Below are 22,653 nucleotides of genomic sequence, written 5' to 3' on the forward strand. Positions count from 1 at the left end.
GTGGGGAAAGTTACAGGTTTCTTTTTAGGAGACAACTCTTCTGAAGAATCCTTCTCTTCACTCAGAAGAGATGCCTCCTTTTTTGAGGACGAAGAAGAACGATATGACAACCAGGATTCAAATGGTTCTGTATTGACTATTGTTTCTCTGTCTGCTTCCTAGCTATTCTTAGCAGGAGTACCACCAGGGGCATTGGAAGGGGGATGATAGCTACTCTTGTAGAGGGTAGTAAACAGCTTTGCTGCATGATCCAGGAGAGCCTTGGGGTGCTTGGCATGACAGGAACTGCAGACTAAGGTTTTATGCTCGGCTCCCAAGCACAAGATACACACAAACCTGGTTAGGGTCCAATAAAGACATTTTGAACCCTCAGTCCTTGCATAGCTTAAAGCCCAGGGCATTCGTATTGGCATAACTAGAAATCCTCTGAGGAGATGCATTCTGAGAAAACAGCGTGAAAGAAAAAGGGACAACTGAAGTCAAGGGGGGAGGGGTGCTCAATATTTACAGAGCATGGCATCACTTCCAGTCGTCACATGGAGTCGATGGTCCCGGTTACACCCTTTGGAAGCTGAAAAATGTTCAGAGACTAAGCTGCCACTGGGTTCATATCCAAGATGAGAAATGTGTGGGAGAATGCAATCCATTAGAAAAGGAGGTTTCTGGGGGTTCCCAGTTTAACATGTCAGAATATTCTAAAGTATATTAATCTATAAAAAAAAACTCTCAAAGACAGCAAACACACACTCAAATTCTCTGCTCTAATACCTCAGTGAGTCGCCTGGAAACAAACACAAAAATGACATGTCCTGGATCGCACGTTACATTTTTGGGCATAGCTCGCACAAAAAGCCTGCCTCATCAGAGCCCACATTGTTTGTTACCCTGCCATGTGGAAATAGAGCTTACACAGTAAATTGACACCTTTCATAAAACTGTTTTCCACTCGCTTAACAAAAGAGGTTTGAGTACACAAAATCAACACCCAAGAGCTATATATCACAGGGAAGAGTGGAGAAAATAGGTAGGTTATGCGGAAGGAAGGAAATAAGATCCAAAATGGTGGTTCTCTTGCAAAACTAAAATCCCAAGCAAGTAAACCCCTTAAGAGCCGTGTCTCTACGCTTCATTCTTTTGACCAGAGAGGTGCAGATCCTTAAATGGCAGCCCACAGTGGTACATAAACCAATGCTCTCAGTTAAATGGTGTGCGTGTTTGGGGGAGGAAACGGTGGAAGAGGTTTGGTGCAGGTTGTACAAGAGAGAAGGCAGTCTGGTGGAGGTGGGAGGAAAGATTTTCGAGGAGGTTGGAGACTAGAGAGGGAAGGAATATTAGGAGGTACATGAAAAAGCAGGAAAATATCAGGGAGAAAGCAAGTAAGAACCAAGAGCCAGTAATAAAACAATAGGTGGCGGTGGAAAGGAACATCTGCAGGTCAAGAAAGTACATGAGAATCTATCCAGACAGATTAGGAAATTTTGAGTGGGCAAGCTTGACCAAGGCAGGGGAGAGGGTGAGACCCTGATCTAAAGGAGCGGAACCAGCGGTGGGAGAAAGTACAAGCATGTGGCATGATGGTGAAAAGGAGCAGGAGCGCTGTGGTGGTGATGGGGGCGGGGGTCAGGGCCTGTGGCAAGGGAGGTGACTCAGGCTCTCTAACATAACTACCTAGAGAAAGAAAGAGCAGAAACCACCAGACAGCCAGGATTGAGAACCAAGGTAGGAGAAGAATCTGAGAGGACTCCGAAAGAAGGAAGCAGGTCTCCCTCAAATAATAGCTAAGAATGAAGGAGAAACGTTGCTATTACCTGCAGCCGGTAGCATAGACCAAGCCGCTCCTGGTGGCAAGTAACAATATCTTGGCAACTTTAAGTGACAGAAATGTTTCCCAATCAATGTGACCTGTATCAAGAAACCTTAAGGCTATTGAACTGTGATAAAAAAAACAATTTTGAATTTGATCAAGCGAAAACTTAGTTTTGTGTTAATAAAATCTTTCATCTACACCTTCAGGTCAGCCTCTTTGTGGATTCCACTTGCCGTCTTGACATATGACAAATTATAAAAATATGTAGCTAAAAAAATGGAAGTATTAACAATAGACCAAGTATATCAAATCCCAGTGAAACAGACACAAGGAGTGCTTGTGTGGACGAGGGTATGAGGAGAACCTTTTACATTTTTTGCCGATTTACCCACGCTGGATTTCTTAGAAGACATCTCCTAAGAAAACATTTATCCATATAACGGTATCAGAGACACTGGGACTGCAATGCAGTTATTCATGAATTTTAATTATATACGTTTTATATCAGATGTTTGTACATTTGTAAGAGAGAGTCTTAGAATTTGTAAGAGAGTCTTAGAAGGTACGGTAGACATTTTAAAAATGTTCTGCTACTTTAAAAATATTTTGATTGATTTTTAATATTGCATAATCTGTTTTCATGTTTTGTATGTATTGTTTTTAATGTTAATGGCCAACCCAGAATACAAAAGTTTGTTGTTCTTCAGTGAAACAGTATGATACAATACTAAGATTTCAAACCCACCAGGAGCTGAAATGAGGAAATGTATGACTGATACAATACCTTCAATTACAATGTGCTGCTCGTCCTGGATTTTCAAGTATTCCAGCATATGATCTTCATCATCGAGAAGCGTGAGATAGTTCTGGGAGAAGTGAAAAGTCACTTTAGACAAGTCCATTTACACATTCAGACTTCAAGACATTCAGTGCTTTGGAGACAACATTATAGATGATCCTGTATATGTGAGGGGTTTCTAAAATTGTGCTGCAATACTTTGTCTCTTCATGTCCATAAGGAACTACCACACGATTTAAACAGTAACAAACCACCATTGGTTTAAAACGACACAGTATACTGAAAGCCTGAAAAGGGGAACTTCAATTTTGATTTTGTAACAATAGGTTAACTCAGTTTGAACATTTCACAGAGGGATCTGGACGACTTTCCCAGGAAATCTATGTTGTTTTTTAAACACTATTAAGACAATATCCAGCTGTTTAAGTAAACTCAATAAGGCATCAGCAACAAGCCAACATTACAGAACCATATAAAACTAACCTTCTGTAATTTTGTTTGTATTCCTCCCACACATTGCTCATATTTTGCAATCTCTTCCTGGGACGCACTGGTCAAGAAATCATTTTTACTGCCACAAGACAACCTCACGCAGCACTGTCTTGTAATCAGTAGTGCCTTATTGCGAGAGGTCACATATTCAATATACATGCACAGAGCCTCCGAAGAACCATTACATTATATCCAGTCCATTTTTCTTGGTCTCAGACACTCAGGGGCAGAAGAACTACAACAAAAAACGTATTAGCAAATTAAATTATGGGCATAAGGGAGGGATGATAAAGAATCTGTGGTGGGATACCATATCCAGAAGAAAGAACATTAGCAGAGAGAAGAAACTGGCTCTTCTAACAGATGTCTTCCCTCCCGCATATTTCTTATCTTTTGTAAGACTCATATAGCTAGACAGAATTGGAAGGATTGAATAAAGCCTGAGAAAACATTCACTTGCATGTGCACCCAAATCTGGTGCCCTATCTCACAATAAGCCAGTGTTTTGAAAAGGATTGCCAAGGAACCCAGGAAAAGGCACTTCAGAGGTACCCCACTTTGAAGTGCAGACATTTCTTACAGAGACACAAATGGGCTCTTTGACCTAATTTGCCAACCTTCTAAGCAATCCCATAGCAAGTCTTAATGGACAACACTGTATCCTGAAATTATCTATTTGGAGATTGCACTTCCTACGCCCTGCAACTGCTGTAAACAAATGGTCCTTTTAAAGGAACTACATCGGTCTAGACACAGAATATGAGGGAGCTCTTATAATCCAAACAATTGGTCCTTTCTTCTGCATTTGATGAACAGAGGAGGAAAAAGACAAGCAAATTAATCTACTGTTGTAAATGTAACTCGAAAGCCACCTTTGGCACAAACAACGGTCACTCGCAGTGGGAACCTCTTCCCATGGAGAACATAAGGAATGGAGGCTGAACACAAAGTTCTTGAAGCTCTGACACCCACCTCACTGGGGTGCTAGCAAAAACCGTAACATCAGCAGAAGGGAAAAGTAGGACCCTTCTTCAGGGGTTTGTTTAAACTCCTGCATGTTAGACAGAAACCTGTGCAGTTCCCTCTGGAACCACTGCAAAAGATTTAAGACTACAGGTTTTTGGCAGTAAGCCCACTTGGTAGCAGTCTGTACCACACAGATTCACTTGGTAGCTGTGGCTGAGCAGTCAGACTTCCCTCAAGAAGAGTTAGGCAGTATACAGAGTATTCACAATAGGTCAAAAGAACACAGTAGAAAAAGTAAACACTGACCAGAGCTTGGTGTAAAAGAGATATAATTATTTATTTAAAACCACATCTAGAAAAACACACAGGCACTAATGTTAAGCAGATCAAAAACACGGTCACTAAAAGATATACACTCCCTTAGAAGAATATTAGACAAGTCTTAAGTAAAGCCCCACTTATTTTCAATCAGCGGTGAGCGCTTAACGCAGATGGCACTCTAATAATTCATTTTAAAAGGGAAAGAAAAGCAAAGTATAATTTGAAACAGATCACAACACTTTCACAAGACCACAACAAGAGAGGAAGGCAAAGTAAAACCGTGAAGTTAGAGTTCAGAAGGCCGGATCCACTTTAAGAGGATCAAAACGAAATGTGTCCAAGGTCACACAGTTGAAGTGCACAAAACGTTTTGCAAAGGTTCAGAAAGAGTTGGACCAAAAGAAAGGGACCAGTTAGAGGGTCAAGGCGGCCAGCCCAGTCCAGAAGGTTAAGGGATTATTATTACCTTGTAGCAATCTTTAGAAAGGGAGGCCTGGCGGACACGGTACTTTAAAGTGGTGAGAATACTCCAGCGGGGGCAGTTGTTCCTGGCAGCGGATGCAAGTCGGTGATTCGTCCGGGGGAAGAGAGGATCTCATCGGGGAGGAAGACAGGAGTCCGCTGCACTGCCAAGGAAGAAACCAGCCGCGGAGTTCTCAGGTAAAAGGAGCAGTCCTTTTATTTGCGGTCCAGTGGTAAGTGGCTATCCGGTTGCCGGGATGCTTGGCATGGGCAATTCGACCACAAGACGTCCTGGGATGCGAGGAAAAGAAGGTAAACTGGTTGTGCCCACCAGTCAGGGGAAGAAGCCTCTCCAGCCGGGAGATCTTCTCTGTCGTCGGGAAGTGGTGAGTCGGTTCCGCAGGGCTCCACCGGTGGTGTCGTCGTGGTAGGTCGGCTCAGCTTCTCCCTCGTCGGATTCTCAGGTCCTGTGGCGACTTCTGAAGTTCCAGTCCCCAAAGCCCTGCTTTTATGCAGCACACCCCCATTCACTCAGCCTAGCTGTCAATCAAACATGCTAAGTGGTGAGCCGGTCAGCTAACCACTTGGGCCAATCACACAAGAGTTGGACTTGAGTTACTCACACAAGAATGCAACTTGAATTACCAAGGTAACTCAGTCCAGGTTGCCTAAACCCCCTCCCACACCCCCTGTGGTACCCAGACAGAGTGGCACCACTTTTGGAGGCTTCTGTGGAGAAGCCCGCCAAAAAGTGGAACAAAGGGCTCAACTTGGGTTGGAGTCACAGAAGAGAACACAAACGCCATTTTAGAATCGAGCCCTGGCAAAAAATACCAACCGGCGAATTAATATTAAATAAATAAACCGGCGGTATTTTCGAGGCTATGAGAATTAAATAATTAAAGTTGGTAGCCTCAAACAATGGGAAAATCCCATAGGGATATATTCGCGGTCGAATATAAAAAGTAGTATCCACTGCCAACAGCCAAAACTCGATCAGGGGGGACGGAGACGTGCCGCCTCGACCAACAGACCCCGGGGCAATCAAATTGCCCCGACCAGTACGTCCACAATATGATGGTTTGTACAGGTTTCTGTTCATAATTTGGGACTAGTAAAGCCAATGGTGATTTTACATGCCCTGGGAGACAGTAGTCAGTCCCAGGGTATGGAGTCTATGGTGCGGTGTCACTATGACACCCCTGTGTCACTGCACGGAGGGTGCTGTGTTACTCACATAGTAAAAACACATGCGACCCTATGGATTAAAGGACCCCATAGCCCATAAAACACATTAACAGTCAAAGGAACACCATAAATCATGTCCAAGAGTGGGAGAAAAAGAGTCTCCCTCTTGGCAGGAGAAAAAAAACAAACTCCAGAAATCCATCAAAGCTGCTGGGGGACTCACTAGGTTAGGAAATTGAGCCTAAAGAGAGAATTCTCCCTAACACTGCAGAATGGGACAGAAGAGCCTAACACCGCCAAAGTAATTACAAGGGGGCGCAACAACATCGGAGCTAGCAGAGTTAGGCTCCACATCCTCCTGCCCCAATCCACATCTATGGAATTAATTGTTGTTCAGTATTGCAGTTTTTTCAATACTACTGTAAACCAAGGGTAAGCATAAACCATTTAATAATTACAGGGTACCACCACTAGAGCATCGCCTAAGAAGCTTCCTACTAGGATCTCCCTGGAATAGAACAGGTTGCACTTACTATTCGATGCAGAAGAGAATAAATCAATCTGGGGAACCCCCAAAAATGCAGAAGATCTCCACTGCCTCCCCAAGAGGTTTCCACTCATGATAACCCCAGTCAGCCAACTGAGGACGTCCACCACTGCATTCTGCCTTCCAGCTAGATGAGCTGTATTGAGAGAGTCACTGTTTTCCAGGTCCAGATTGAAATGGGTATGGGTCTCTCTGCAGGACTAAATGTATCCAAAACAGTCCTGGTCTAGGTAATGCATACCGGTCATGCCAAGATCTTACAGACCCGTTTTCTACCATAGGCAAGAAAGTTCCCATGGACAGGCCGACCATCTTTAAATCAAAGATGATGTGAAGGCAACTCTTCCTCATGTCTCAGAGACTGCTTCCAAAAGTATAGAGGCTGGTCAGCACTGCATGCACTTCAGAGACCACTTGCTAACCCCGTCAGAAGCACTCGCCCCTAAGAACATTATAAAGAACAGTTCACCATCCCCCAGGTCTGCCTGGATCTATGGGCTAATGGGCTGATGTGAGGTACACGGTTATGCTGACCGAGCATTTTTACAGCACAGAAACTAAGACCTCAAAGTCAAACATGGAACACAAAGGGAACAAAGGAGAATGTAGCAGTTTCCCATGGTTACCGTCCCACTAATGTCCCGGCCTTTTGTTTTCACTTATTTTGTTAAAGGAAAAGAAAAGAGTGAGCTGTCATGACTGAGGTATCAACAGACAACAGAAGGATTCTAGAACCGTCCGCACCATGGATGGCAGCTTGATGGCTGTGTGCCTGTACCTAGATTGAACCCTTATCACACAAAGGCTAATTTAAATACAACTGAATTAATTCAACGGGCAAAAAGGCAGAAAGGGGGAGAGATACCCCTGAGGGAAGAAAAGACAAGATACTGGAATTTTTAACTAAAGTAACCTTGGACATAGTTGAGCTCAAGGAAAAAGTATCAAGGCTGAGGAGAGTTATGTAGAGCTAGCATCAAACATGAACAGAGTTAAAATGCACCTAACTGAAGTGGATGATAAGGTTTTGAGGATGGCGGATCAGATAAGACACTTACAATCTAAGAATTACAAGTTATCCTCAAAGATCTCTGAACAAGATATTTTTTCAAGAAGAAACAATGTCAGAATCGCTGTTTTTCCAGAAAATATAGAGACGGGCAAACCTATTGATTTTTGGAAAAAACTCTGATTACCCTACTAAAGCAAGATCCAAAAATAAAATTGGAGATGGAGAGAGCACACAGAAGGTTAGGACCAAAGCCTGCGCTTGGCCATAGACCTAGGCACTTTGTGGTAAAACTTTTGAGATTTCAAAATAAGGAGATGATTTTGAAGAAAGCGTGTGAGCTTGACGGGGTTGGGGTGGGGGGGGTCAGAGTCATGATATTTGGAGACTTCAGCCAAGATGTGTTGGAAATAAGGAAAGAATTTAACATGGCATAAGAGGAAGCGAGAAACAAAAATCTCAAGTACTATATGGTGTATCCAGCTATATTTCGTGTTGTCATGGATGGTCAGTTATACCCCTTTACTGACTATAAGAGTGCTGAAGCTTTTCTAACTGATTTGGAAAGGGAGTAGGAGCCCATGGAAGCAGCTGGGACTTCACAAAGGATTTTACCAGTAAAGAAGAAAAGATAATAGGATGTCTTATGAAGCACCACTTATTGGTCTTGTTGGATCTACCATGGGAGATGTAACTTAAAATATTTACTTTTAATTTGTACTTTCACAAATGTAAAATGCTCAATATGGTAACGTGTGCTGTTTATTTTTACAAGAAACAAAAACGGAGTTCAGTTCCACTTGTTAATTGCGCTGCTAGATCCAAAATTTGGGAAAATTCTCTAACTTGAAAATACACTTGTAGATTTTTCCAAATTTTGGACCTAGCAGCGCAATTAACAAGTGGAACTGAACTCCGTTTTTGTTTCTTGTTGTCTATGTGCAGTGGGTTTTAGGTTCCCACTAGTTCCACTACCCTGCAGCAGCTAGTGGCCCCGACTATAGGCCTATCTTGACCTAGGACTTTTTTGCTTGAGCGCTACCGTGAACTGGCACACCTCAATTTAACTGTTTACCCTGTTTATTTTTACTGTTGGAACCGTTTCCAGTTGTTTTCTTTTGCTCTGAGAGTTCAGAGATTTTAGAGGAAGTGACCTTGCTACGACGTTAGGTCGTAATGCGAGCATGTTTCAGGAAGTTCAGAGACTAAATAATGCCGAGCGGCGGATATTGAATCAGCGATTGAGAGAGGAAGCAGGCGGGTATGGTTTTTTACGGGTCCGATTGTGCCTCACGCTGCTCCTGCATGTGATGTTACTTATCGGCTTTGCCGGTATAATGCGGAACACGGGGCAGGCCAGAAGGTGCTTGTGGTCTGAGGCGGCATTAGTCAATGCGCAGAGAACAATGAACAGAGAACAATGAACAGCTAAACTCAGAAACAGCACTAAGGTATTGGATTTGATAGCTGGAGGGAATCGGGAGAATTGGGGATTACTGTTACGTCAGAGGCATTGATATTGTCAACGCTATGCCGCATGTGCCTGTCTTCGTTTGGGTGTTCTACACTCTAAGATTCACAGTCCCCAAGCTTGTTCACTGGCCTTACCTGCATGTTTAAAAAAAAAAAGATAATAAACTGGGAAAAGAAGAGAGAAAAGAAAACTTGTCAAACCAGAAGCAAGGACTAGGAAACAAGAAAGCCCTTCTCCGAACTAGCGGCTGCAATGGAAAAAAAAAAGAAATTAGGAATGCCTGGCAAATTTTGCTAGCTTTCGTCTTCTACTTCGCCAGGCTCCACAATAGGTTTCATCCATTTAAATGGAGATTATATATTTGTGCATAATGCTTATATGCAATATTCTGCATGCATTCATGTAATATTAATTCAGTGACTTGGCAATATAGCCACTGGCTTTTCAGGCACATTCATGTGTCATTTAGTGCAAAGCTCTATGAGCCAAATTGCAGAAGTGATTACTTATACATAGAGCTGGACACAGGTAGAAATGGCTTAATGTGGGAATGTTTATGACTGGTTGGCGACTCATTATAAGGTGATGCCCTGTTTGGCAATAGTCTGAGGTCCTCATACTATTCCCTGGAGATTAGGAATTGAGTGTAACAATTCTGAATTGTTGATGTTAATCAGATGATGGGCAGGTATACAGACGAGTTATAGGGGAAGTGGCGAAGGGCAATTTGTTTTGAATGACCCAGAGTGCCTTACGAGGCAAACAATTAATGACAATGGACGAGTGATAACAGACTATAATGCACTGGGAATGGGATGTAAGCCAGGGAGGACAATATTCTGTATTGGCTGGTGATTTTTACTAATAATATGATATATACAGCTGCTGTGTGAATTTTAGTGGTGCTTTAGGAAGTTGACAGAATGAATGAGTTACTGGCATAAAGATTGCAATACAGCATGAATCTGTCTACTGTTCAAGGAGACATGACTGGGTGGATGGTGGAATTTAAGTAGGGTCAGTAGGAACTTAGTATGGGGGTTGGGTGTAAGTACTACATTTATACTGCTAACAGACAATGGCACAGACCTTGGAGCGAATAGTTTTGAACTACTGTTTTAGTGTACATATTGAGGCTAAATACCATTCTTTGAAGACACAGAATGTTTGTACAAAAATATTGCTGCTTTGCTTTTAGTGTGGTTTAGTATGTTTATGTTGTGTTATAACTGTTGTCAGTTTGACGGACATGTATTCATCACATCAGAAGTTTATAATCCTACTAAACCAATTGACTTAAGTCTAGTTCCCAAATCAAAACTTGAATGAACTTGGATATACTTATGCATTATCAATGCTATCAAGAGGCCTTCAATGTTACTAAAAACAAAACATTGTCTAATAATGATACATATGTTAGGGTTAAAATGTATATCAATCGCATAAATGGGGTTACAATAGAAGAAGCGGGAGGGGAAACAAGTGAAATATATTGATAAATGAGTGAGTTAGCATTTTGTTCTTGGAATGTTAAAGGTCTAAATTATCCCCGGAAAAAGAAGGAAGTAATGCTGAAATTGTGGAGGGGAAAAGCAGATGTTGTTCTTTTGCAAGAACCCCATTTAGTGGAAGAATCAAAGAATTTAATGACTAGCACCAAATACAATAAGACCCTGTTGAATTGTTAAGTCTCTAAGTCTCGAGGAGTGGGAATATTATTCCGCAGGGGATTGGGCGGGAGTGTGGAGAGGGTAACAATGGATGATGAAGGGAGAGTGATTTTGGTTGATGTGAAGTATGAGGGGAACATAATTATGATAGGTTCCATTTATGTTCCTTGTGCTGCCGGGAACAATTTCTTCACAAAATGATCATCTTTGTTACATAATATGTGCGGAGAGCACAATATATTGGGAGGTTACTTTAACTGTGTGCTTAATCACAAATTGGACCGCTCGGGGCAGTGTAGATATACTGCGGTGAGTACAAGTAGAGCATTTGGAACGCTTCTACGTAGTTTTGATTCGACAGACATTTGGAGAACCTTACATCCTGGGGAAAGAGTATTCCTTTTTATCAGTTCATGTTTCATACTGTAGAATTGATTATTTATGTATCTCTGACAAACACATTGAAAAGACCATCATTGTTGAGATGATGGAACAAGGCTTGTTGGATCATTCTATGATTAAGATGAAGCTAGAACTAAGTAGTGAAAGATCAACCGCCTCTAGCTGGCGCTTGCAAACATATATATATTAAGTGATCAAGACACATTGGCATTTTTAAAATCATTTATCAAATATTTCCTTGAAATGAATAACGGCACAGCTGATGAGTTAATGCTCTGGGATAGCCTCAAGGCCGCTGTTCCAGGGGAATTGATGAATATTACATCTCGTACAAGGAAATCTGGGATGGCAGAATTGAAACGTTTGGAGAATAGGCTAGACAAATTACAAAAGAAATATCAATTGTCAAGAAGTAGTGAAGATAAGGTAGAGATGGATAGAGCATGAGCATCCCTGAGAAATTAAATGGATCTACAGAGTGAGAAAGATCTGCTGTATATGAAACAGAAATATTGGGAAGAAGGTGACAAGGGTGGTAGGCTACTAGCTAACAAATTGAAAGGTATGGTAGATAGGGCATATGTCCAGAAAATAGTGAATGAGCATGGAATGTCATGGGTGAAAAGGGAAGATATATGTGAGAGTTTTAGGAACTTTTATACACCGGTTTATGCTGAAACCCAATTTCCAACACTGGACAATTTAGAGGACTTTTTTTTAGAAAAAATCGATTTGGCAAAATTGACTGTGGAGCAGCCGATAGCAATTGAGCAGCCAATTAGAGAAGAGGAAATAATTAAGGCTATTGACCAGCTTAATATAGGTAAATCACCAGGCCTCGATGGGCTGCCAGTTAAGTTTTACTGAGCCTTTGGGCCTGAAATGTCTCAATTTCTGTGTATCTTATATAATTAGTTAATGATAGAGGGTGTCTTATGCCCAACAATGTGGGAGACGTGTATTACAGTAATTCCAAAACCAGGTAGGGATCATACTAAGTGCAGTAATTACAGGCCAATATCATTGCTAAATGTGGACGCTAAAATATTTACCAGGATACTGACCAATCGGTTAGACAAGTACATTGGTGGTCTGATTGAATCTTCTCAGGTTGGGTTCATGTGGGGGAGGCATGGTTACGATCATATTAGAACTATTATAGATGTATTGAGGCTTCCTAAGGATGAGGTGGGGAATATTCTGTTAATCTTTATGGATGCAGAGAAGGCATTTGATTGTGTGAATTGGAGTTTCTTAAATTATACACTAAAGAAACTGTGGTTTGAGAATACATTTTGGAGAGCTATTAAAGCGTTGCACTCATCAATAAGTGCCAGAATATGGGTAAATGGTCAACTTTCAGCTTCTTTTTCCTTGCCTAGGGGAACAAGATAGGGATGCCTGCTATCCCCTTTTCTCTTTAACTTGGCATTAGGACCCTTTATAGCTTATATCAGGCAGGAACAAGGACTACGGGGGCTTAGAGTGGGGGATAGCGAAATTAAAGTTTTATGTTATGCAGATGATATGACAATAATTATGGCTACCCAGAGGAGGGTGGGGAAAAACCTAAGAGTGTGTTTGAGGAAGTGGGTCATTTGTCAGGTCATACGATCAATTGGGAGAAGTTGTGGTTTTTCCATTGGATGTTGCACACCCGCGCAGCTACTTGAGTGTGATGCTGGAAAGGCATTGGAGGGACAGGGCCTCCCTATCCTTGTCCTGTAGTCCTTTTTCATATTGTGTTCTGTGTTGTTTTCTGCCCAGGAGTCCATGTGGGACTCCTGGCAGTGCAGCTCTCTCTTTTGGTTTGGTGAACAGACCCATGGGATACCCTTATGGCACCCATGGGTAGGGGTACAACCCTGTACCCCTACTGTATGTTTTTGGGCACCTGTGGGTGGCCCACAGAGTAGGGTATGGGCTGGTGGCAGCTTCATGCTGAATTTGACAGGTGCTCTGGGTGTCCTCCATTTTGGGATACCCAGGCCCTGCCATTGGGATCAGTTGATTCCTGATAGGAAACAAGATGGCCCCTGTGGCCCCTTGCTTTCTATTGCCTGTTAACTTGTTTCCCAAAGTCCTGGGAAGCCCTGACTCCGTCCCTTCCCCCTGACTGGCTGTTGGGTGGAAGTTCCATATATGGTGTTGTTGTGAAGGCCCAGCTAGACTGACTGGAGCCTTCCCAGTGACTGTATGTTGTGGGTACCTCCTCTGGGTGGGATCTGGGTGAATGGAGTGTGTGACCAATATACACTCCTTGTTGTGGTTGTCTGGTTTCTGGCATGAGAGACAAAGACTGAGACAGCCCTGTCCGAAACTGGCCTGAATGCAGTGTGTAGTGTTGAATGGCTGGGTACTTGTCCCAATCCACATTCCTTGTTGTGAGTGTCTGAAAGGGAGGAGTGTGGCCTGAATGCACTGTGTGCCTGATTGGCTGACTGACTGCATGAATGCCCTTCTGTATGATTGGCTGCTGAGTGTGTGCCAGCAGTGTGGATGAGAGACAGAATAGTATATCTGGGGACCTCTCACCACTGGTAATTGTTCAGAAGCGTTCTGGAGCCGAGTCTCCACTCTAAGAGTAACTGGAACTGCTGATCCTCGACGTCCAGCTGGAAGAAGACTACTTGCTGCTGCATTTGCTTCGACCGATCCGAAGGCTGTCGAAATCGAAGACTGACCCGAGAGAGGACCTGGTAAGGCGCCCTCTTCCCGTGCTCCGAGGGACCATCGAGCACCGCTCCATCTTCGCCGAAGCACCCTGGAAGACAGACCCTCGAAAGGCTGCCGACCCGAGACGGGACCGCCGAGGAGATCGAAGTGAAGCACCCGGACATTGCCGCCGTCGAAGTCCATTGCCGTCGACCAGGGTTCGCAGGTTTGTGTAACCGCTGGAGGCCCGTCGAAGTTGTGTTGCCCAGCCGTGGGAACCACTTGACGCCGTGCCGCTGACGACCGGAGCCGTCCGCTCCTTGCCTAAGAACATTTGAATCGAAGGACTCCCTCGACCGCACCGTCGACCGCTTTATCCTGCCGGAGAAAGTCGAGGACGACCAACGCGCCGAGGAGAAACCTGCCGGTGGGTTTCCCGCCACTCGAAGACCACAAAGACTCAAACGACTCGACGCCCTTGCCGGGCCCCCGTCTCCACAATCTTTGCGGTCCAGAACAATTGTCGTCAAGGTGCCCCGCACGCCTCTGCCTTGCAGGACGCCAACGCTCCGTCGTCGACGAGCACCGCTTGGATCGAAGCTGCCGCCTCATCGACGTCGTTCTACCCTGTTTGTTGTCGGACGTTCGACGCCCCGTGTCTCCCGCTTGAAAGGGAAGGCATTCAAGAAGGGCCGTCGATTCCCCGCCACCGAACGCCGAGTTCCACGACGCTTCTCGACGATCCGTGACTCCCGCTTGAAAGGGGGTCGCTCAAGAAGGATCTGTCGACGCCTCTTCGAAGAACTCGACTCCACCAGGTACATTGGGGGGGGGGGTAAAAACATTATAGGAGGGAATAAGACTTGCAGAGCAATATATGGACTGGGCTTGTGCTATATCTTTATTTTACAGGTTGCCCAGGTGGGGGGATCTCCACACAGAACTGTGTCTAGTGGTAGGGGCCAGTATTCTGCCTATTGCTCAACCATCTTATTTTCTCTCCTCTCTCTATTGCTGGTTTCACTCTATTGATCTGTGTGACATTGTTACAGTATTGTTGATGCACTTTAATGAGAATACAAAGGGTGGTACCACTTTAGAATTGTATATATTTGCCATTGTGGATTTTCCTAAGTACAAAGTGAGTTATTATGATAAGTGTACATAACCTGGAATATTGATTATATAAAGACTGTGTTCTAACCAATACAGTGTGTGGACAATTCCTTTGTGGGGGCTTGGGGACTACACTGTACTTAAGAACCAGCCTGCATCACCTCCTGAGAAGCTAGGCCTTGATTGCTCGACCATAGCTACCGAATAGAGAATCTAGGCTGGGGTCCTCTGTGCCTCCCCTCTACTATATAGAGAGCAGAAGTACAGACGACCCCCCACCAGTCCCCTTGAGAACTTGGAATTGTCAGTTGGCTACCGTAACTGTGAAATATTTGAGAGTCCATCTTTTCTGAGACTTAAAGAGAATAGTGGAGTTTAATGTAGTCAAATTAATAGAGGTACTTCAGAGGGATGTGTTAAAATGGGCTCGCATAACGCTTAATATTTGGGCCAAGGTTAATGCAATTAAAATGGTGCTTTTGCTGAAAGTTCTTTACATCATTCAGTCTCTTTCACTTACGTTTACGAAGAAGGTCCTTAGACGCATTGACAAGGTTTTTCAGAATGTTCTTTGGGGAGAAGGCAAGCAACCTGGGACTCCACAATATGTTCTAATGCGTGCAGTGTGTGAGGGGGGTTTGGATACCCCAATTTGGAGCATTATTGCAGGGGGATTTTATTGAAGAAATCAGCATTATACTTCAATGAGAGAGACAATTGTGTGCCTTTATGGATGATTATAGAAAAAGATAAATGTTCACCATATTTCTTACAAGATGTATATACTATGGGGAAAATGCCTAAATTGTCTGCTAAGTTGCCTACTATAGAAGCAACTACAGATGCACTAATGACGCTGGTGATGACTGGTGGAGAAAATGTATGGATTCATTATGAAGCATCCGTGTGGCACAACCTGGGGCTGCATATTGGGAATAAGCCCTTGTGCTGACGGAATTGGGTAACAAAAGAAATTCTGAGGGTGCATGTGTGGAAGGATGGGTGAATGATTTCTTCTCAATTACTCGGAAGAAATGCTGGTTTAGGGAAAAGAGAGCAAAGGCGTTATACAGAGTTGCAATCTCTTCTCATGCAGAGCAGGGGATGGTAAATAGCCCAATGAAGGATAGGCGGTTGGTCTGCAATATATTTCATTCACCGCCATGTATGGTTTTCGACCTATCTGAAATTGATGCCTATGGAAAATTCATGTACTGCCTCGTAGGAAAAATTACCGCAAGCATGGGTGAAAGAGTTGGGCAATGACATTAAAAGATTGGGATAATTTGATAAGAGTTGATACAAATTCAAAGATGGATCTGAATCTGCGATTTGTTAGTCAGAGGATTTTGTGTCGTCTATATTGGACCCCCATGCGTATGGTTGACTAGGGTATGATGAATGAGGACTCTTGCGGGGGGGGGGGTGGCCAGAGGGGGGATACCCTATTGCATGTCCAAGAGTGGTGGGTTTTTGGGGGATGTTTTGGACAGGCTGGACATCATTCTGGGAGTATAATTTCCAAGATCATCATATACAGTAATTCTGCTCTCAAATGCTTGGAGGTGTATGATAGCTCGAGAACAGGGTAGCTGGATTAACAGAGTTATGATGGTGGCTGCAAAGCAAATCCTGAGGGTCTGGAGATAGAGGAAAAAGCCAAAAGAGGAAAAAGCGAAAAGTGGAGGGATGGTTATCAGATTTACAAATCTTGTCCAGTTATGAGAAACTCTTTTTAAAAAAACAGAAATGAGTGGGTGAACATTCTGAGATATGGGCGCTATTTGATGAACAGTATAGTTGAAGCTAAACCATTACCAGAATAGTTGGATGATTTGGGATGAGAGTGTGGTTTGGAAGGACAATAATGAATAGGGAGATAATAGGAAATGGCGTCTTGTTGTTTTGTCCATGTATATTTTGTATGTCTTGTCTAGTCTTGTTATCGTTTTATGCTTATAGCAACATTGCAATGTGTTATAGTTAATGAGGGTATAAAATGTAAATATGGTAAAGAGTTGAATTTATAAAAGATTAATTGGTAAAGTAAGAATTGATTGGTTCAAAATGTAATCCACAGATGTTAATTGATGATTGTATTGTATTAATTTAAATAAATGACAGAGTTTAAAAACAAAAAAATTAAAAACATTAATTTTACAAGACAAATGTGCCAAGGCTCGGGATGGACGGGTAAATGAATGAGGGGTTTCCAAAGAAATTAAAAGAGTACTTCCAACTTGCGTACGGACCATAGTCCATCACTCATTTCCGTTGGGTTCCGCATATAGACAATCAAATTAAAGTCACACACAATCTGGGGGTTTAATGTGTCCCCTGAACTTTTTACTTTTTTCTTGGCTTAGTTGATACATTGCTCTGTCTTGGTCGGGATGCTGAGGTTCTAGGTGGTTCCCTCTATGTGTCGGCTCAAAGTGTCCTGGATTGCCACTCACAGTGCCATGCCTGGGTAGGGGCTTTGCCAGATCTAGTTGGGTCTGAAGTGTTACTGGTATACGCCTCCAGAGTACTGGCATCGACTGCCATAGTTGTTGCCAGAACTGGGTGATCAGGTGCCTCTAATAGGATACTCCTAGAACCCCCTACTCATCCACTAAGTCTGGTCTACTCTCTTCCCCTTTCCACTTTCTTGGCTCCTTGAACAATGATCAGGCCCTCTTCACTTCTCACCTTAGATGCTCCACCTTCCAGACATCTCTTTCAGCCTATGCCTCACCTAAGGCCTCTAGTGATTAGAACTGCCTGGCTTCTTTAACTGTTCCTTGTTTCCAACTTCATTTTAGCTGTCCCAGCCTGTTCCTTCTTGTTTTTTCCTTTGCTCTTTGTCCTTCTCTCTCTCATTGCTTCACTCTTGCTCTCAATATCCTGTCTTACTCCACTCTTCTCATTCTTATGTCTATTTGTAACCTTTAAGCTTCTCTGGTTACTATTCCCCTCTTCAGATCTTTATAAACCCTCTCTTCAGATGTTCCAGCTGTCCGCCTGGTCTGCTTTCTGTCCCCCATTCCCAGGTTATTCCAGTCTCCTCTCCTCTCCCTCCAGCTGTCCCCTTCCTCTCTGAACCTCTAAACCTCTGCCTTCGCCTCCCTTCTGCTTGCTCTTCTTGCTTGCCTTTCCTCTCCACTACCACCTTCCAATACCCATTCCTGACAATTTATTTTTTTCCAACTTGATTTTTATTAACATTTTACATTAAACAATAACCAATCAAAACAGGAGGACAACATTTAAAAGACCCAAGACAAAACTGCCCCCCCCCCCCCCACCAAGTCCCTCTCCCCCTCCCAGGAGCAGTATATCAAGCTTTGCCCCCTCTCGGGGAGACCATACTGGCAGCGCAGAGTTTTAGATCTGCTCGTCCTTGTCCAGGAGAGCCCTTGGTCAGTTTAGCTTTTCTCACATTCCAGAATCGGAGTCTTCTTGAGGGAGTATAATACCAAGTAGTGACATGCTTTTGGGGCACCAGGCTCTGCGTGCGCCCCTTCCTTCAGAAATGTTAGCAGGGCAGCCCAGTCAGATATAAACTTCATGTGTTTACCCTGAATGGAATATGTAAGCCATTTCATGGCTACGAACGACCAGATTTTTGCTACCCACTCATAGTCTGGGGGGGGTCTTTCGACTTCCACTTGCGCATCAGCACCATTGCAGCAGACATCATCATGATGACATACACTATGGGGGCCGACTTCGTGGGGAGGTCCGCTAGCGCCCGGTTTAGGCCTAACATATTGAGTCCACTGTTCCCACCCCCCTTGAGACCCACAACCTGATCAATAGCCTGCTGAATGTTGCTCCAGAAAGTGTTCAGTTTTGGGCATTCCCACCAGATGTGAGCCCAAGAGCCCCTCCCCTCACAGTCCCTCCAGCAAAGTTGAGAGGTTCGAGCAAACATCTTGTTTAGTCTGACCAGTGTTGGGTGCCATTCATACATCAGCTTAAGCCAAATCTCCCGGATCTGGAGGAATCTGAGCTCACAAATCCTGCCACTCACTCTACTCTATTTCTGTGCCTGTGTCCTCTTCCCATTTCCTTATATAGCTTCTAATCGCGGGGGGAGGGGGGTCTCGCCTTCCTTAATATATTTACATATGGAAGCCATGAGACCCCTGTACCCTCATTTGTGTCTAAATATTTTTCAAACGGGGTTAAAGGGCGTGTGCCCGCCCGCCTCTGTTCAGGGCGGGATAACCAATGACGCAGTTGATATATCCCTATCTATGGGTCCCCATCAACCCGAACTCTGTTTTACACTGCTCGAAGTCTTTTACCCTGTCCTCTTCATACATGTCTCGCAACATTTGTAAGGGAGAATTCTCTATTTAGGCTGAATTTCCTAACCTAGTGAGTCCCCCAGCAGCTTTGCTGTATTTCTGGAGTTTGTTTGTTTCTCCTGCCAAGAATGAGACTCTTTTTCTCCCACCCTTGGACACGATTTATGGTGCTCCTTTGACTGTTAATGTGTTTTATGGGCTATGGAGTCCTTTACTCCATAGGGTCTCATGTGTTTTTACTATGTGTGTTACACAGCACCCTCCGTGCAGTGACACAGGGGTGTCATAGTGACACCCCACCATAGACTCCATACCCTGGGACGGACTACTGTCTCCGAGGGAATGTAAAGTCACCATTGGCTTTACTAGTCCCAAATTATTAACAGAAACCAGTACAAACCATCATATTGTGGACGTACTGGTCGGGGCAATTCGATTGCCCCAGGGTCTGTTAGTCGAGGGGGCACGTCTCTATCCCCCCTGATCGAGTTTTGGCTGGTGGCAGTTGATACTACTTTTTATATTCGACCGCAAATATATCCCTATGGGATTTTCCCATTGTTCAAGGCTACCAACTTTAATTATTTAATTCTCATAGCCTCGAACATACCGCCGGTTTATTTATTTAATATTAATTCGCCGGTTGGTATTTTTTTCCAGGTCTCGATTCTAAAATGGCGTTTGTGTTCTCTTCTGTGACTCCAACCCAAGTCGAGCCCTTTGTTCCACTTTTTGGCGGGCTTCTCCACAGAAGCCTCCAAAAGTGGTGCCACTCTGTCTGGGTACCACAGGAGGTGTGGGAGGGGGTTTAGGCACCCTGGACTGAGTTACCTTGGTAACTCAAGTCACACTCTTGTGTGACTGGCCCAAGTGGTGAGCCGGCCGGCTCACCACTTAGCATGTTTGATTGACAGCTAGGCTGAGTGAATGGGGGTGTGCTGCATAAAAGCAGGGCATTTGGGACTGGAACTTCAGAAGTCGCCACAGGACCTGAGAATCCGACGAGGGAGAAGCTGAGCCGACCTGCCACGACGACACCACCGGTGGAGCCCTGCGGAACCGACTCACCACTTCCTGACGACAGAGAAGATCTCCCGGCTGGAGAGGCTTCTTCCCCTGACTGGTGGGCACAACCAGTTTACCTTCTTTTCCTTGCATCCCAGGGCGTCTTGTGGTCCAATTGCCCGTGCCAAGTAACCCGGCAACCGGAGAGCCACTTACCACTGGACCGCGAATAAAAGGACTGCTCCTTTTACCTGAGAACTCTGAGGCTGGTTTCTTCCCTGGCAGTGCAACGGACTCCTGTCTTCCTCCCCGACGAGATCCTCTCTTCCCCCGGACGAAGCACCGACTTGCATCCGCTGCCAGGAACAACTGCCCTCGCTGGAGTATTCTCACCACTTTAAGGTACCGTGGCCGCCAGGCCTCCCTTTCTAAAGATTGCTACAAGGTAATAATCCCTTAACCTTCTGGACAGGGCTGGCCGCCTTGACCCTCTAACTGGTCCCTTTCTTTTGGTCCAACTCTTTCTGAATCTTTGCAAGACTTTTGTGCACTTCAACCGTGTGACCTTGGACACATTTCGTCATGATCCTGTTAAAGTGGATCCGGCCTTCTGAACTCTAACTTCATGGTTTTACTTGCCTTCCTCTCTTGTTGTGTTCTTGTGAAAGTGTTGGGATCTGTTTCAAATTATACTCTGCTTTTCTCTCCCTTTTAAAACAAATTATTAGAGTGCCATCTGCACTAAGCGCTCACCGCTGTCTGAAAATAAGTGGTGCTTTACTTAAAGACGTGTCTAATATTCCTCTAAGGGAGTGTATATCTTTTAGTGACCGTGTTTTTAACTGCTTAACATTAGTGCAAGTGTGTTTTTCTAGATGTGGTTTTAAATAAATAATGATATCTCTTTTACACCAAGCTCTGGTCAGTGTTTACTTGTTCTACTGTGTTCTTTTGACCTATTGTGAATACTCTGTATACTGCCTAACTCTTCTTGAGGGAAGTCTGACTACTCAGCCACAGCTACCAAGTGAATCTGTGTGGTACAGACTGTTACCAAGTGGGTTTACTGCCAAACACCTGTAGTCTTAAATCTTTTGCAGTGGTCCCAGAGGGAACTGCACAGGTTTCTGCCTAACAACATCCAACATCCCTCCACATACCACTCATTAAATGCTGGGTTCTTACAGCCTGGGGAGAATTGTGGGTTCTCAAACAGGGGTGTGTAGGGGGAGGGGAAGGTAGTGATGTGGGCTCATTTGACTGCCACGTCCCAGGCTTCCCCAGTGGTCGAGGTAATACGGCTGATATACATCTGGGAAAGTCTATGCTCCTTTGGAAGCCAGAGTGTACCCTCCAGCTGCCCGGCTACCACTGCCTTGTCCATCGGCCTCCACGGCTTATCCCGATCGTTTCTCTGCCAATCTCTGAGCACCCTTATCTGGGTCGCTATATAGTAGGCCTTAAAATCGGGCTCGCCCATACCACTTTGGAGGGTTGGAGTCCTCATTAGGGCTGAGGCTAATCTGGGACGTTTGCGGTTCCAGATGAAGAGGTTTGTGGCTTTATCTAAGGCTCTGAAAAAGGAGCGCAGGACTTCTACCGGGAGGGCGGCAAAGTGGTATAGAAGCTGCAAGAGCACCACCATCTTAAGGACATTGATGCGCCCCATCCACGAAATGTACAGGGGACCCCAATCTACTAGCTTGGATTTAATTTTCTCCAATAGATGGAGGTAATTCGCCCGATATAGTTCTCCCACTGTGTTGGTGAGATAAACCCCCAAGTACTTGATTCCCTTGCTTGCCCATCTGAATGCATATTCTCGCTGGATATATTGCACCGATTCTGCCTGTAAATTAAGGTTAAGAATCTCAGACTTATTAGTATTTATTGTCAGGCCTGCGACCCGCCCAAACTTGTCATGCTCCTCAGGTACTGCTGGTACCAATACCTCAGGGTCGGTCAATGTGAGTAGCATATCGTCCGCGAAGGCAGCCACTTTATGAGCCTGACCCCCAAACATGATACCCCTTATGTTCTCAGCTGTTCTTACCGCCTGCAAGAATGGCTCTAAATGGAGAGCATAAAGCAGTGCGGAAAGCGGGCACCCCTGCTTCGTACCCCTCTCTACCCTCACTGACTCTGAGATCCGACGGTTGATTGCCAGGTGGAGGGACGGATTTTGATAGCTGGCGCTCACTTGATCAATGTATTTGGGTCCGAAGCCCATTTTGGTCATTGTGGCGAAGAGGAAGCCCCACTCCACGCAATCGAAGGCCTTTTCAGCATCGATCGCTAAGAGGAGAGCGGGGATCCCCTTTATCTGAGTCTTCTCGATCAAGTGGGTCACTCTGCGCACATTGTCAGCTGTCTGTCGCCATCTAATGAAACCCGCCTGGTCGTGTCGCACCAATTTAGGCATAATGGAATCTAGCCTGGCCGCCA

The 22,653-nt window shown here is 44.4% G+C and overlaps 1 protein-coding gene across 2 annotated transcripts in view; it reads right to left on the reverse strand.

The window, feature by feature from the left end:
- The window catches only part of USP32 (ubiquitin specific peptidase 32), a 3,569,419-nt gene that overhangs the window by 1,783,385 nt on the left and 1,763,381 nt on the right, over nt 1-22,653 (reverse strand). For both annotated transcript variants that reach the window (XM_069615070.1, XM_069615069.1), the window contains exon 18: nt 2,592-2,673. In XM_069615070.1, the coding sequence (XP_069471171.1) occupies nt 2,592-2,673 (82 nt within the window). The remainder of the gene's footprint in view (nt 1-2,591; nt 2,674-22,653) is intronic.

The sequence above is a fragment of the Ambystoma mexicanum genome, chromosome 9 (genome assembly GCF_040938575.1).
Source record: "Ambystoma mexicanum isolate Mex_15411 chromosome 9, UKY_AmexF1_1, whole genome shotgun sequence".
NCBI classification, from domain to species: domain Eukaryota; kingdom Metazoa; phylum Chordata; class Amphibia; order Caudata; family Ambystomatidae; genus Ambystoma; species Ambystoma mexicanum.